Source organism: Macrobrachium rosenbergii, chromosome 14, assembly GCF_040412425.1.
Source record: "Macrobrachium rosenbergii isolate ZJJX-2024 chromosome 14, ASM4041242v1, whole genome shotgun sequence".
In the NCBI taxonomy this organism is placed as follows: domain Eukaryota; kingdom Metazoa; phylum Arthropoda; class Malacostraca; order Decapoda; family Palaemonidae; genus Macrobrachium; species Macrobrachium rosenbergii.
In genome coordinates, this window is record NC_089754.1 from 32603225 (window position 1) to 32619703 (window position 16479).

General features: G+C 37.0%; 2 protein-coding genes across 5 annotated transcripts in view; one reads left to right on the forward strand and one right to left on the reverse strand.

Annotated features, from left to right (window-relative positions):
• The first annotated feature begins 11020 nt into the window (after positions 1–11020).
• The window catches only part of LOC136845876 (zinc finger protein 26-like), a 37152-nt gene continuing 31693 nt past the window's right edge, over positions 11021–16479 (forward strand). For all 4 annotated transcript variants that reach the window (XM_067116311.1, XM_067116308.1, XM_067116310.1 and 1 more), the window contains exon 1: positions 11021–11096. The gene's annotated coding sequence lies outside the window, so the exon portion shown is untranslated. The remainder of the gene's footprint in view (positions 11097–16479) is intronic.
• LOC136845523 (tigger transposable element-derived protein 1-like) lies at positions 13103–13624 on the reverse strand. The gene has a single exon (XM_067115703.1). The coding sequence runs from the start codon at positions 13622–13624 to the stop codon at positions 13103–13105; it is 522 nt and encodes a 173-aa protein (XP_066971804.1).

Here is a 16479-nt window from a genome sequence, read left to right on the forward strand (position 1 = left end):
CCGCCCACTTGGTGCAATTGTAGTCAAGTCATGAAGATGACGAGATACTAGCCCCACCTTGTTTGTTGACATAAGCTACCACTGTAGTGTTGTCAGACATTTGAACCATGGAGTGCCCTGTTACCCTTTCTTGAAATACCTTTAGTGCTAAGAAGGCTGCTTTCATCTCCAAGATTTTGATATGAAGATGTTTGTCTTGGTGATCCGACACCCCTGACGTCAGGAGATCTTCCAAGTGTGCTCCTCAACCCTCACAAGAGGTGTTTGAGGACAGAAAAATCTCTGGAGGGGGAGAATGAAGGAGCACTCCTATGGTCAGGCTCCTGTCATCCAGCCACCAAGCTAAGTCCTTCCTTGCTTCTGCTGAGAAACGACCAAGCTAAGTCATTCCTCGCTTCTGCTGAGAAACGAACTTGGAACAAGGGAGAATCCCTTGAAGGGGACTAAAACTCTTTTAGTCTCCATTGGAGAGACCGTATGCGGAGTCGACCATGAGGAACTAATTTCTCCAAGGACGACAGGTAACCTAGAATGATCTGCCATTGATGAGCGGGTTGCTTCTGTTTGGACAGGAAGGACTGGGCAAAATTCCTGAACTTTTCTAGGGGTTGGTTTGATAGGAATACCTTCACTGCTGTCATGTCTACTAGCATGCCCAGGTAAAGAATTCTTTGACTGGGCATGAAGTTTGACTTTTCATAATTTATCATGATGCTAAATCAATTACCAGACCTCCCGAACCCCCAATCAAATCTTCTAAGGGCGAAGCAATAGAAGAATGTGAGGGAGTAAAATCTTCCTAGGAAAAAGAAGCAATAAGAGATTTTGGTAGAGAAGAGCCAGAACAAGAAGGAATAGATGCACTCACCACCACTGGGGACACAAAGCCTTCCTAAGATGGCGTCATCGACTCCCTCTTATATCTCCTCTTTCTACCAAAAGTCTTCCATTGCTCAGGAGACCAATCAGCACACTCTGAACATGGGTTACTTATGCCACAGTCGTTGATCTACACCTGCTCCAGTAGAATGGAGATCTAAATCCAAGGATGGCAGAAAACGAGAGCAAGGATTGTTTCCAATCCCAGGGCATTTCTCTGAGGCTTGGGAAGCTTAGAAGATTCATGGGTTTGCATGCTCAAAGTAAAAAACACACAAAAAGCACAATATCACACAGAACACAACACAAACAAAAAAGAAACAAAAAAAACCAGAACACTAAGGTGTAATGCAGGCAGGAAGGGACAAAAACAACCGGCTTTTGGCAGAGAGGGCAACAGCACAACGTGCTATGAAGGCAGTCAAAGAGAAACTCATGGGTTGTAGCTGGGATGGGTTAAGGCAGGTCAGCTGTGCCTTCCTCCTTTCTGCCATCTTGGCTAACTCCCATTGTCACCAAAATCCTTGTAATTTTTTTTTACTGAACTCCAGCAAGTGCTAGAGAATTCTCCCTTATGTTAAGACCAAAGGTTTATTCTGTATATAAACAATATCAAATTTAGAAACAAAATTATTCTCAAAATAATACATTCAATTTAAGTAATAAGAGTTTACAATACTTGTTAAATCAACATTACTACTGTATTGTGAACAATATCAAAACAACCTTAACACAATTCTATCAATTTGGACTCTACAATGCCAGCAGCATCTTGAAATATGCAGGTATGCCATGATAGTAATATATTCTTGCTAAGATAATCTCCAGTACTGGAATTATTTAACTGATTTGTGTTTACTGTTAAGCAAGAAGTATTACATGAGAACTGCTTAACAACTGAAAAATACTGTCAAGTTCTCCATATACTATAAAATTTGATGTAAAAAATAATAAATTAAATACTGAAATACATAATCTTCTGGCCTGTAATGGAAACATGTAAATACTTTAGTCTGTAATGTCCCTCCTCTAATAAACCAAGCCTTTACATTTGACTACCACTACTTATGTAATACTGTACTGTATTACATTGATGCAAAACATTAACTTACTCAGATATGATAACTTAAACAAGCTTCAAAATACTTAACTACCTGATACCCAATATAAAATTTATGTAAAAAGTATCTCAGCACCAGATAGCTGATATGAAACTGATAAGAACTTATCCAGAACCATAAACCATAGAAAGGTACCTGATGGTTCATATTGTCTATATAAAATTTCCATGTACAAAATACATAACTTAGCAGCCAATGCAAGGGCAGATGGTACAAGAGGACTTCATCTTAGATCACCCTAGCATTATCATCATTCAAAAACCACCAATCTTGTCACAAATTGAATTCTCTGATATCTGAACTGAACCTACAGCTGATTATGCAATAAACTATACATGTCCTAAACCACAGTGAACTACTTAATATATTAAGACCCCGAAGTTTTTTCCAATTATGGTAGCTTGGTGGTATTGCCAGTCTTCCCACTGTTGTGGTCTGAAGTTTATATTGTCAGAGCTTAAGAGACTTTCTCTGACATGATTACACTGTCCCTGAGTCAAATATGGGTGGGTTGGAGAAGCACATAGGTCCACTTTTTTGGGGTAAAAAGGACACTTGGGCATTAGTCACATGATGTGTTCTTCATTTTTTTATGGTAATTTGCACTAATGCCTTACCCCTGCTGTTCACATGGCAGTGGAAGTGACAATGACGTATATGGCCAAAAACATGCTACACGATTTATGCATGCCAGCTGTTGATGATTTCCTGAAAGGATGAGACAATTTAATTAAATCATGTAATATTTATCTTTCATGACTTACAAAGTATTACAATGAGTATACCTGAGGCCCTCTTCCCAAAGGTTCTTTTTAGATTTGTGTTGAACATCTGTACAGTGAACCCCCGTATTCGCGAGAGATGTGTCCCACACCCCCCGCAAATAGGTCAAATCCACGAATGCTTAAAACCCCTCTAAAAACACTTAGAACTGCCTATTTTGATAGCTTAAACCAAGAAAAACCCTGTAAAAATACTTATACCTGAGTATTTTAATAGTTTTATCACAAAAAGTGCATTTATTCATGAAAATTATATGAAAATACAGTAATTAGTGAATATTTCTCAGTGAAAATACCGCAAATGGGCGAATTTTCCGCGAATGAGGGCTAGATATGTTCCACTGAGTAACCCGCGAATGCATGAGTCCGCGAACCATGAGAACGCGAATATGGGGGTTTACTGTAGTGTTTAATAAAAGGACATCTAAAAGAAATCCTAATTAGTTAATGCTACAAAAATGGTAACATTTTTAAAAAATTAGAATTCAATGCAAACTTCATTGAAAAAGAGGAAATTTCTTTGTTCATACAGTATACAATATAAGTCAACCGAAAAATATAGTTCTGTATCAACGTAAATTATTACTACTACTATTATTTAAGACTAGCTAGAGACTGATTAACACAATTTCAACAATTTCATACAAACTGGTACAATTTATATGCGCCAAAAATGGAAACACTTATCTGCTTCAACCCCTCTTTGATTTGACTCAAATTCTTCTAGTATAGCAATCTCTTATTTGGATTAAATAATTTTAAGAGGGAAAAAAAAGGCTTAACTGATCTTTGCAATTCCCTCTCATAGTATTTGTAATATGCCAGACTATTTTGGATAATGCATCAAAACTAAACACCAAATACTGAAGAAACGACAATATTAAAATACCATAGTTGTAGCACACTTCAAGAAATGACATAAAAAAACTCCACAGCATTTTTATAAGTAACCGCAAAAGCAACTCATGCTATACAACCAATTTTACTGATTTTAATAAAATTTAAGGTTGATAAACAACAAATTATACTACTATTTATGGCAAAAATTTTACTATTATTATCAAATCCTGAAACTCAAAAGACTAACTTTCCACTCCCTATACATACCACAGAACATCTTTACAGTAACTGGTCTTAGCCATGATGACTGGTTACAAGTAACTAATTTTAGTTTGTCCTTAGGTAGCCACTAATATAAGTCCTTGCTGTACGGTGCCATTTATTGTGAACAAGCACCTCCAAATGCTACTCTAAATCCAGTTAATCAAATGTCAAATGTTTAGATGGTAATAAGAATTCCATTCTTATAGTAGGCTCATACTTCTATTATCTTAAACTCTACTGTGTAAGACATTCATTTTACATAACACTACTCATTTGGGCTATCTCATGATCTAAGACATACTGACACTGTCCATTTAATAACTGAATACTGTTTGTTTGAGAGAGAGAGAGAGAGAGAGAGAGAGAGAGAGAGAGAGAGAGAGAGAGAGAGAGAGAGAGAGAGAGAGAGTGTGTGTGTGTGTGTGTGTGTGTGTGTGTGCACGCAGAAAACTGTAGAACTGTGGTAAAAAATGTATTGATAAAAAGGTTCATGTAAAAGTTACACTTTTCATTAACATTATAATAATTCAGTTTGTTACTGATTTAGGTTCTTGCATCTTTCTGAAGCTGTAACTTTTGAGGAACTATGAAAATTCTTAACCTAGAGTCAACAAAACTGGAATAAATTGAAAATTTCCAATAAAAGTTTTATAATAACTCTTAATAGGCTATGTCTAATATTATGAAGCAATAATCAGCATAGTACTACGCAACCTACTTACAATATAATCAATATTTCTCTTAGCATTTCTAGGCACTGAACAGAAACCATTACACTACAAATAAATAAAAAACCTTCCTGAGATCTGAGGACTGATGACTCTTGCAATTAAGGTGGCAGATGCAACTGATGCTGGACAAACTTTACAATTTTTGGTGAGTCTGATGGTTATACTTCACACATAACATCATATACTCTGCAGATGACACTAAAAACGTCCATGGTTGCAACTTGTCCAGAATGTTTGCTGTTGCTTTCACTGATTGCTATGTATGCAAAGCTAACATCAAAAGATCTGCAAAATATATTCAATATTTAATTACCTCCAAGACCCTTATTAAGTTTCTATTTCATACACATTACATACAAAAAGTATTCAACTTCATATTTATAAGGTGCCACTATTAACAAACCAGATTCAACATGAATACTGTATTTATAAAAAACAGCAATTTTTTAGTATACAGCCTTTTCCCACATAAACAAACCTGTCTTTTACATAGGGATATTTCTTGGCAAAGGTTTGTATAGGCTACTTCATAAGAACAAGTAAAGCTGAAATCTGATCATGGATATAGTTTAAATAACTATTTTACTTATGATAGCATTTTTCCATCATCATCACCTCCAAGTCCTTGCCTATATATGCTATATAGGTTAAATTCATAAAACACTTCTAATTTCAAATTACGGGGTAAAATCCTTAGATCTCACTCTTTCCCATTCCTTTACTAAATACACAATTTATTCCCCTGCTTCAACACTGAACTTCACCAATGTTTACACTGGACGAGCAATTATGTCAAAATACTAGCCTAGCCTAACCTAGGATTGTATCAACTAACTCTACAGCCAATTCTGAAGTTCAAGGACTAAAGGAATTGTGTCAAAAGTGAAGAGCTTTCCACCAATATTCTTACAATCACTTCAATGGAGTTTCTAGTCTTTAATGCCAGAAAAATTATTACTGGCCCTTGTCGCGATTTTGAATGCCAGTGAACCTCAGACTACAGGCCACAGCGTAGCCTATCCTAGGTTATTTAAATTTTCAATATAGTTTTTTTAAATATGCTGAAAATCAGTACGACTCTTAAACAACGTTAACTTTCTATATAACAACTAGACACTTAAGGTAGATGCTGGCAAATATGGTTGGTTACAAATCGCCAGTCTCAGTACTCTTTCCTTGCATAGTACGTTTTTATGTAAGTTACGTTTACACTGAGCTTTAATGTGCCTATTCTAAGTATTAATGACCTTCTTATGTACTCCACAGGTGACTTACATGTACTAATGAAGAAGAAACTTAAATACACAAGACACAACAGACAGAACGATGGGAGGACCAAAACCTTGTCATGTCACTCAGCACTGACACTTCCTGCTAGTTTCATGACAACTATGAACACTAACCTTTGGATCACCTCTCCATACCTTGAATTTTAGTAATACAATTTTAAAGTTTTGTGGTATATGAATCTTTCACGTATATCACATATGGCAGCTGTCATTTATTTATATGCCATGACACTAACTGTGTATGTGGTTCCATAGAACGACACCTTAATTGAAGCCTAGCCAACTGATGTCAAAACAAAATGCATTAAATGCACAATGAAGTAACCTTGGATGGAATCAAAACTAAAACTTACATTTATTCAGGGCATATACACTTAAATTTTACTTAAAACTTATTGATCTTAGACGCCATTCGTTTTCTCTTATTGAAATTTGACAGAAAATGAAAACATCAAAACCCTAAAAGAGATTTTAATTAGTCTCAAATATTTAATGTAACCAATATTAGGTATAACTGAATCACGAAAATATTATGTTATAAATTCTCATTTCTTACTTGAATAAGTTAGCTACTCAATTTATTTAACAGTATCATAACACTGTGTTACTTGACCTTGGCCTCGTTTTTTATAAGCAAATTTAGAATAGTGTCACTGTGGACATCTATTGACAGTGTCAGTAACTATGAAATAAAAAATCATAAATAGTAACTGACAACGTTTTGTTTATGCATAAGACTTAACCTTCGATTTAACATCAAATATATGGAATTTTATAATAGTAATATACAAAATAACTTATAGAGTATTTTTATTCTCTTTCATTCTAAAGATTGCTCGCTGTAATCGCAAAATATTACTTTAATAAATCAAATTTAAAATATAACATAGCAACTACCGTAATTCGGACTTCCTTTAACAAATAACTATAATGTAAACTTTACAATTATGTAGTATATGAATTTTTATGATAAAATTGTAAACTATAAATATAAGATATATTTGATGTAATTACTTTTTATTGGTAATAAAGACGATTAATGATATGTTTTACTTAAAAACGAGAAATTTTAAAGGCATTTTTCTACATGTGTATGGTAAAAGAAACAGTCATAGGTTGAGGCTTAGCTACAGTAAAACCTTTCCAAATGTTCAAAAATCCTTCAGCAGACAATATAGAGGTAACCTTATTTAATTTAAATTAATAATTATGTCTCAAAATTACTAAAATATACATTTTACTGGAAAATGATGAATTTGGAGAGCTTTTGTCGGCGTGTTTTGTAAAACAAGATGCTGACATAATTCCAAACGGGAAACAGCACTAAAATGTAAACAAAATAACATTCAAATCATAACAGAATACGAAGTAACTGTTAAATGAATTAAAGTTCATATGTATTATATTAATTCTACAAGCACAGAAGTGATTAAGGACAAGATGATTTTAAAATTTTATGCAAAATAAAAAACACAGTAACTAATAACTTTTCGCAAATACACGTGATATTACCTGGTTTTAAAGAGTGCTGCGAGAACTTTACCTCTTTCAAAATTACAGTGTCATCAGGAAGTAGGTAATGAATCATTAAGTGTAAAGGTCAGACGATGGTAGCTGCAGAGTTTGGCTACAAAATTATTTTGCAAAATAATGACTGGCAACTTTTAGAACCCCTAACAATAGTTTTAATAGAAGATAATTTACAACTTCGTTAATTCAATATAAAATTAATTACCAGTTATATATACTAAATTTGTAACACATATGCGTAAAATTTATAATCTTTAAAGGTTTTATATTATTGTCGTAGTTTATTTTAGGCCTGTTTTCCTGCAAAAATGTCGTCTGCCAAGTTTTGTCACCGGGTTAATTTCAAAGCTATGACTATTGTAATTTTTATTTAAAACCTGTTTAAAAAATTTATTTTTGAAATTTGATTAAAAATGTTATTTATATAATTTTTATAGTAACTTTTACTATACAATATCTAAATTTATTGAAAAATTAGGTAATACTTTGAGATTTTTGCCATGACAGTTTTGGTAATAAAGACACAGCAGACATATTGGAAATGTTTTAATATACATGTAAAAATCAACGAGGCAGTGCATAAGCTACTATCAAATAAAACAATGAAATGAACTGAAGGTATGTTTTAATATATTCTCACATCCATACATATGTATTTTTATCAACAAAATTAGGCAACATTTATGAGAAGAACGACTATCAGTCTGATTTCCGTCTCAGTAAGCTACCGTCTTCCTTCAGTGCTATGTACTGTACCTAGTAAATAAAGATGTATGCATACACACATATAAACATGTTCCAGTGGATATTATGGGAAATAGGGCTAAAGATGTAACACACCCCCAACACCATTCTGCCCACATGTGGGAATGAACTCATACCCTGAGTTTTCAGATACCCCAGGGTGAGGTTTTCAGACTAATTAATTATATTATTATTTACAAAAGATAATTCTTAAAAGATATGTCTTTGAACGCTGTGGCACCCCTAGCGTCCAGTGGAGATAGGTGGTCTCTCTCTCTCACCCCAGCAACCACTGGAGATAGTTGATCTCTCTCCCTCTCACCCCAGCATCCACTTGAGATAGCTGATCTCTCTCTTACTCCAGCATCCACTGGAGGTAGCTGATCTCTCTCTCTCTATCTCAGCCCAGCAACCACTGGAGATGGCTGATCTCTCTCTCTTTCACCCCAGCATCCACTGGAGATAGCTGATCTCTCTCTCTCTCACCCCAGCATCTACTGGGGATAGCTGATCTCTCTCTCTCTCTCTCTCTCTCTCTCACCCAAGCATCCACTGAAGATGCTGATCTCTCTCTCTCACCTCAGCATCCGTTGGTGATAGCTGATCTCTCTACCATTCTCACCCTAGCATCTACTGGGGATAGTTAATCTCTCTCTCTCTCACCTGAGCATCCACTGGAGATAGCTGATCTCTCTCTCTCTCACCTGAGCATCCACTGGAGATAGCTGATCTCTCTCTCTCTCTCTCTCTCACCATAGCATCCGTTGGAGATAGCTGATCTCTCTATCTCTCTCACCCCAGCATCTACTGGGGATAGCTGATCTCTCTCTTTCTTGGCAAGGTAAAAAGCAGTTACATACAGCAGCCCAAAAGGAAGGATTTCTTTGATGTTTCCAAATGGCTTAGAGTAATGACAACAATGGGACACCACACCTTAGAAGAATGACAACAATGGGAGAGACAGAGAGAGAGAGAGAGAGAGAGAGAGAGAGAGAGAGAGAGAGAGAGAGAGAGAGAGCAGGCCGCCACCTTATCACTGTCAAATTCCAGGAGCCAAATATTATTATTATGCAACCGATCACTGTGATTCTCATTGAAAAACATAATTACCTTAAAAAAGAGACTACTTATCACTATCACCGTTCAAGACATACTAATCGAGAAACAATAGTTCCCAGGACTTTTCAATATCTCAAAAAATTCATTTTTGAAGTCTCAGCCAATCAGATTGGCGGATCAAGGAAAGGATGTTTTTGATTGGCTACCGAGTACAAGGGGTATACTGTTCAAACGGCCGGTACCCTGGAATTAAATAACTCGCGCTATCTAACCCCAGTAACTCTCTGAAACTTTCTGGAAATATTAAACAAAGTAGAATTTGACTTCTGTATACATTGAATGTCATTATTATAAATGTTTGTTAAAGTTACTGTTTTTCTAGTTTTGTATTTTATATCCATACCGTCCTTTTGTTTGAGCGTATGTCTTGGTAACACATACGAAATTCACATATAAGTGTCCACTCAAGGTATGGGAGTATTATATATTTGCTCTCCAACGTCTGGATGCTAATTTTAAGCTAGCTTATTTCAATTTTATGGTTATAATTCATCTCTCTCTCTCTCTCTCTCTCTCTCTCTCTCTCTCTCTCTCTCTCTCTCTTTATACTGTAAAACATATTCTGAATATTATCTCATTAGAGATGCATTATCAAAATACGCATTTCCGAAAGATAAAAAATTAACTACACAATTATCACCAAGGGATTATGTCTTGGCGATTATTGTAGATTATTCATACTAATAGCAAGAACTACATTGAAATAAAAATTAACTGATTCAAGAATTAGACCTAAAAAACGAGTCTGTTTGGTGTGGCTTAGGACAAAATTTAAATATCCCGGGAACATGTCTCGCCAATCAGAGTTAAGTATTGAGTGCTATGACGTCACGTCAGCCAATGGTAAAGGTGTAGGTAACATCGCCATATTTGTTTTTATTGACTCGATGTTTGTTAAGTGTACGATAATTATCATACACATTTATACCTCGTCGCTTAAGGTTTGAAAATATACTAATTTGGTGTCATATCAAACATCAATTTTCATTTTGGTGTCATATTAAACAGAAATTTTCCAGCAATTTTGATACTGATAAGAGATACTGGATTATAATACTGGTATAAGAGTGTAGCAGAATTCGAAAAGGTGGTCAAGAAGAAAATGATAAAAAAATATGAGTTAAAAAAGAAATGCAAATAATGAAAATGTAGACCTATGGGTGAATGCAAGGAAAAAAAACTTCTTGAAGAATAACAGACTAAGCTACAGATGCTGTCTGAAGTGGATGGGGTCTTTGGTTGACGGAACCACACTGTGAAGATTTATTGAATAATTCAGTAGAGGAAAGGACTACTGTATGTTTGAAATTGAAAACTTCTTGTGAAAATGACTGTTGAGGAGGCGAGGAAGACAATAATTAAGTAGTTCAGAAATAAAATTATACAAACAGTTGATTGGAATGCACATGGGATACTATAGTCCAGTGGTAATAGTGTGACTGATAGTCTAACATGGGTATGTGAGGTATGTTTGGATACGGCAAAGGATACAAAGCAAAATAAAAAAAATATAGATAATATCCCTATCGTTTTTATAGATTCTCTCTCTCTCTCTCTCTCTCTCTCTCTCTCTCTCTATATATATATATATATATATATATATATATATATATATATATATATATATATATATATATATATATATAATATTAAAAATTTCAACATCAATGACAGTTTTATATATATATATATATATAAAATGAAAACTTTCAACATCAATGACTCCTTGTAATTGTGCTCTAAAGGTGTTATTCTTTGAAATACTACGTTATTTTACAACGAAATGTTCGAATTAAGGTATTGTAATGTTATTTAAGATTTAAACTAGTAAAATGCATAAGAATGAAACATAAATTAAGTAAAGAGAGAAGGAATTGTATTAAAAATGTTTGTAAAAATGTACTCCCATGAGTTTGTAGCTTATATTGTTTACAATTGAATTTCGGACCACTTTGCCGTAGACCTGTCTCGGCTAATACAGTCCCATGCAAATGTTCAATGAAAGATTAATGAATGCAGTTATTTGGCTTTATTTAGTTCTTGAGTACTTAATTATAATTGAGACGTGAAGAATCTTCGGATTTTACATTACGGTTTGGTTAGCCTAGGCGTAGTACGCTCATTTTAACGTCGTAAATGCCGAAGCTAGACACCCAAGCCTAGCTTACTGTACTGTAGGTTATCCCAATTATGAGAACAAGCTAGGCATAGGCGCAATTGTTTGCTTAAGGTTAATTTGCTCTACGCCAAAAACTTGCCTCTAGCCTAAAATAAAAAGGGTTCATGCAGGACGTACTCTGGTTTAGAGGTAACCTAGGCCAGGCTAGTGTTGCTGGATTAGGCCTACCAAACTGCCAATATTAATTGCAGGGTTGTAGCCCAGACCCCTCACGCAGAATTAGGAGCCATGGCTTGCTATTGGGCGTCCAGGGCGACAAAAATCCCCCAGCCATGTTAGGGTATGGTGTCCAAGGTTAGTTTACGTAAAATAGATCTGGTTAAGTCATAGGGTATGCCCTCTGAAATTGCCTACCTACTACAGGAATGCCTGGTATAGTAGCCTTTACCCCTCACTGCATTGGCAGAGGAGTCAGCTTTTTTTGAGGGGACTGGGGGGTTACAGGTAAGTCTGGTTAAGTTATATAGTTGACCCCCTTATTTGCTGGGGTTAGGGACCACCCACATTAAGTTAGAACCTCCCGCTAAAAATGCTTATTTTAATAGTTCAGACACCAAATGTACCTTGAACTATCATCGTAAAACACAAATATAATTTCAAAGTCATCTTACAACATTACTGTACCCTTAAAAATATAAGGCTAAAAGGTACATGTGATCACTCCTACAACTGTTACTGTATATAGTCTTTTCTGTCATACAGTATTCAAGCCTTACTGCTTTCTTGTAATGCAGAAAGCGGTGACATTGGTACATTAAGTACTGTACCTAAATACAGTATTTAAATATGCATTTAAAAAAATATATGAAATAATGAGAAGTTTAAGATTACGTAAATCATACTTGTACTCACAAGTGATGAATGTTGATTGAAGATGATGATGAATTAATTGTGCAGTCCGATGAATGACGATGAAGATATGACTGCACAGCAAAGCAGAGGAGTTAAATCTCCTCTTGGGGCCACTTCTTCATGCTGATGAGGGCATTATTGCAGGGCACCATTGCTGCATCAAGGGCATTTGTGAACTTTATGGGGCTTTCCATATAAGGATCCTATGCTGAAGCTGACTCCTGCACCTCCTTGATTATCCTCTTTAGTCAGGACAGACGTTCCAAAGACAGGCCCTCATCCTCCTCCTCGTCCCCGTCCCCTGAACCTGGCATATCTTCTTCCTCACTGGCAGACTTCGTTAGCTCTTCCAAATCCTGGTCCATCAGGGGGTCAGAGTGGGCACCAATGAGAGTGCTTCTTTCATCCTCAGTGATGTCATCGAAGCCTTCTCCACCAAGCATCCTCGTCAATTGGACTGTGTTATCAGTGGCGGAATGTTGGATTTCTTCAGGAGAGAAGCCCTTATAATCGTGAACACACTCTGGCCACAACTTCTTCTAGCATTAAGGGTCTCCTTTTTCATATCTTTCAACGATCAGTTGATGACGGTCAGATGTGTGGCAATTGTGAATTTACACCAATACTTCTTCAACGTAAATTTGCTGTAAGTGTCCATTTCATTCACAAGGTGCTCGAGGGAGTTCCGGGTGTAGAGCCCCTTGAAGGCACAGATCACAGCCTGGTCCATAGGCTGGAGGAGAGAGGTGGTGTTGGCAAGGAGGAACTCGAGCTAGACTCGGTCGTAATAAAGATCCAGAGGGTGGCCACCAGCATTATCCATAATCAGCAACACCTTGAACTCCATGCACAAGTCTTTGAGGTATTCCTTAACTTGAGGGATGAAGCTCTGGATGAACCAGTTAGATGTAAGGACGTTGGTGATCCAGGCCTTGGGGTTGTGCATCCAAAGCACAGGTAGCAAGTGCTTGTTCTTATTCTTGAAGCCCCTGGGGCTTGCAGCCTTGTAAATGAGGCATGGTTTCAGCATGAAGCCAGCAGCATTACTACACATTGTGAGGGTAACTCTGGCCCTTGAACCAGGGGCTCTGGCTTCATCCTTCATGAGGTAAAAGGCATCTTCTACCAGAACAAGCCAGTCTCGTGCATATTTAACATCTGTTGTGGATGGTAGCCCTTGTCCCTGATGATTTTCTTGAAGGTCTCGGGATATTTCATGGCCACTTCCATGACTGCCAGTGCTGCCTCCCCATGCAGAGAAACATTTAGTTGGAACCGCCTCAGAAAACGGCATAATTTTTCCTTTTCTTCAACATATCCAGAAGTGCTACCTCTTGGAGTGTTATGACCTTCCTCTGGCACTGAGGCTCTTTGCCAGAAGCCTTAGAAGGAGCAGGGCATATAGGAGGCATCTTAGAGCACAATTCAAAAAGATAACACAGATTAACACTGTGAACAAAGACACAGAAAGTACACAGATACACAGGCAAAACACTCGAACAGTGGAAGGATACACTTTGAAGTGGCAGGGATGAGGCTCTGCAGTACATATTTACATCATGTGAGAAAGTCTTGGGGGTCCACAGCCATTCAGTGCCAAGGGTACAGCCAATCAGTGCCAAGGAAAATGAATGTTGCTCCTGGATTGCATTCTTTAGCAAGCACCAGCTAATAGCATGTCAAGTAGCAGTGTGTTTAGGTATTTCAGCTTCCCAATATCTATTTTCCTTTCGTGAGCTTTCCATTTGGAATTTCCCGGGGATGGTTTTGGGGCAAACCTTTTTTAAGAAAAACAATATATTTTTTTTAATTTTGCTGTGTTTACATTAATATTAATATTTGAAAATTAGTAAATAATTTTTTTATCATGTTTTTAGTCACAAAAATACAGTAAAAGGAAAATACTGTGGAAAGATGGGACAGTTTCCGAGATGTAAACAAACCTAACATTTCATTTGGAGGTAGTCCCGTCATTCTACAAACTACTCACATATTTTAGATATGCTCTACTATCATCCTAAAACACTTTTAATACCATTTCAAAATCATCTTACAACACAGCAAAATATCAATAAAATGTACAGTGTGCGCAGTACACGATGCGCACAATATCAGTGTTGTGTGCAGTACCCTATACTGTATATGATGCGTACATCACCCAGTGCCTCTGCCCAGCTTCCCAGTTCACTGTATATACCTCTACTGTTCGAGTGTTCCACTTAAGTGTCTGTGTACTTTCCGCATCTTTGTTTGCAGTATTAATCTATAATCATACCCTAAGATGCCCCCTAAATGCTCTACTCCTAAAGTTTCTGGCAAAGAGCTTAAGTGCCAGAGGAAGGTCATGACGCTCCTTGGTGGAGATGAAGTCATCACCCTCATTGATGCCCACTCTGACCCCCTGATGGACCAGGTTATGGAAGAGCTGATGAAGTCTGCCAGTGAGGAAGAAGATGCGGCAGGTTCAGGGGGCGATTACAGTCCGTTAGTCCGAAGGCCCGATAGTCCGAAGGTCCAATAGTCGTAGGTTGGTATTTTTATGGGTGTTTACTGGTTACAATTTTGCCGTATTAGCTATGGAGGGGTGGGGGGCTGATTACAGTCCGTCGGACTATCGGGCCTTCTGACTTTCGGACTATCGGACCTTCGGACTGTCGGGCCTGCTGACTTTCGGACTATCGGACCTTCGGACTATCGGGCCTTCGGACTATAGGGCGGTCACCCAGGGGGCGGGGACAAGGAGGAGTATGAGGGCCTGTCTTTGGAACATCTGTCCAGACTTGTGAGGATGGCCAAGGAGCTGCAGGAGATGACTGGGGCATGGGATCCTAATATGTAATGATTCCTAGACTTTTCATAGTCTTGATGGGATTTTGGTACCCTATTATAACCTCTTCGTCACCATGAAGAAGCAGCAACAGCAGCTGCCTATCACCATGAATAAGGACCCTCCAAAGCCCCTGAAGAAATGCGATTGGTGGACGAAGCACCTGAGGAAGGGGAAGAGGCCCTCCTGAGGAGATGTAACTCCTCTGCTTTGCTGTGCTGTCATATCTTCATCATTGTTCATCGGACTGCACAGCTAATTCATCATCATCTTCAATCAATAGACATCACTGGTGACTACCCACATGATTTACGTAGTCTTAATTTTAATACAGTAAACCCCCCGTATTTGGGGGGGATGCGTACCCCCCCAAGAATAGCTAAAACCCGCAATTACTTAGAACCCTTCTAAAAACACTTAGAGCTGCCTATTTTGATAGTTCAAACGCATTCGGGTTGTTTCGGCCGTAAGCATGTTTACGTGCAAAATGGGCGCCGTGTAAAGTACCAGCCCTTTGGGGATGTACATAAAACATGAAATAATAATGGTAAGTACCATAAACATAACGGTAAATACCATTAACATAACGTCTTACATTGTTTTGGATGTTACGGCCTAAAGTGACTTACGGCCGAAACGACCAGGACCAGTTCAAACACACACAAAACTAAAAATGCTTATACTGTACAGGTATTTTCCTACTTACGATGGGGTTAGGTTCCAAAAAAAAAACCATCGTTTGTTGAGAACACCATAATACCAAAACATATCTTGAATATAGCCTAGCCTACACTAGGGTGTTCGGTACCATGTACAGTATACGTACTGTATATGGTAGCATAGCCTACACTATAAAGTATTCTCTATACATACACGGTATAGTAATTATTAATATCAGCTAAATCTGGAGGTTCATGCTAAGTGACTTATGATAATTCAATACAAAGAGAAATTGAATAACAAACAAGAATTAGCTTAGCCTACACTATGGTATATCGTATACATATACAGTAGCATAGCTTACATTATACTGTACTCTATATTCACATATCATATTATACAAACATCAACATAATGAATATGCATCTTATCCATGGATCTTCAAAAATGTTATGCCTTAATTTGCTGTATCCAATAATATTGTATATATTCTTATGTTGCTTTTGTATTATAAATTGTGATCATAGTGATCAGTGTCTTGGTTTGGAAATCATTTATGCAGTGTTTATTGCACGTATTTAACTCAGTTCAGAGCGCTTTTCTTGCTTCTAGTTAGCGTAAATGAATCTCTAGATACTTTATTCATGTGGGGCAATATTACT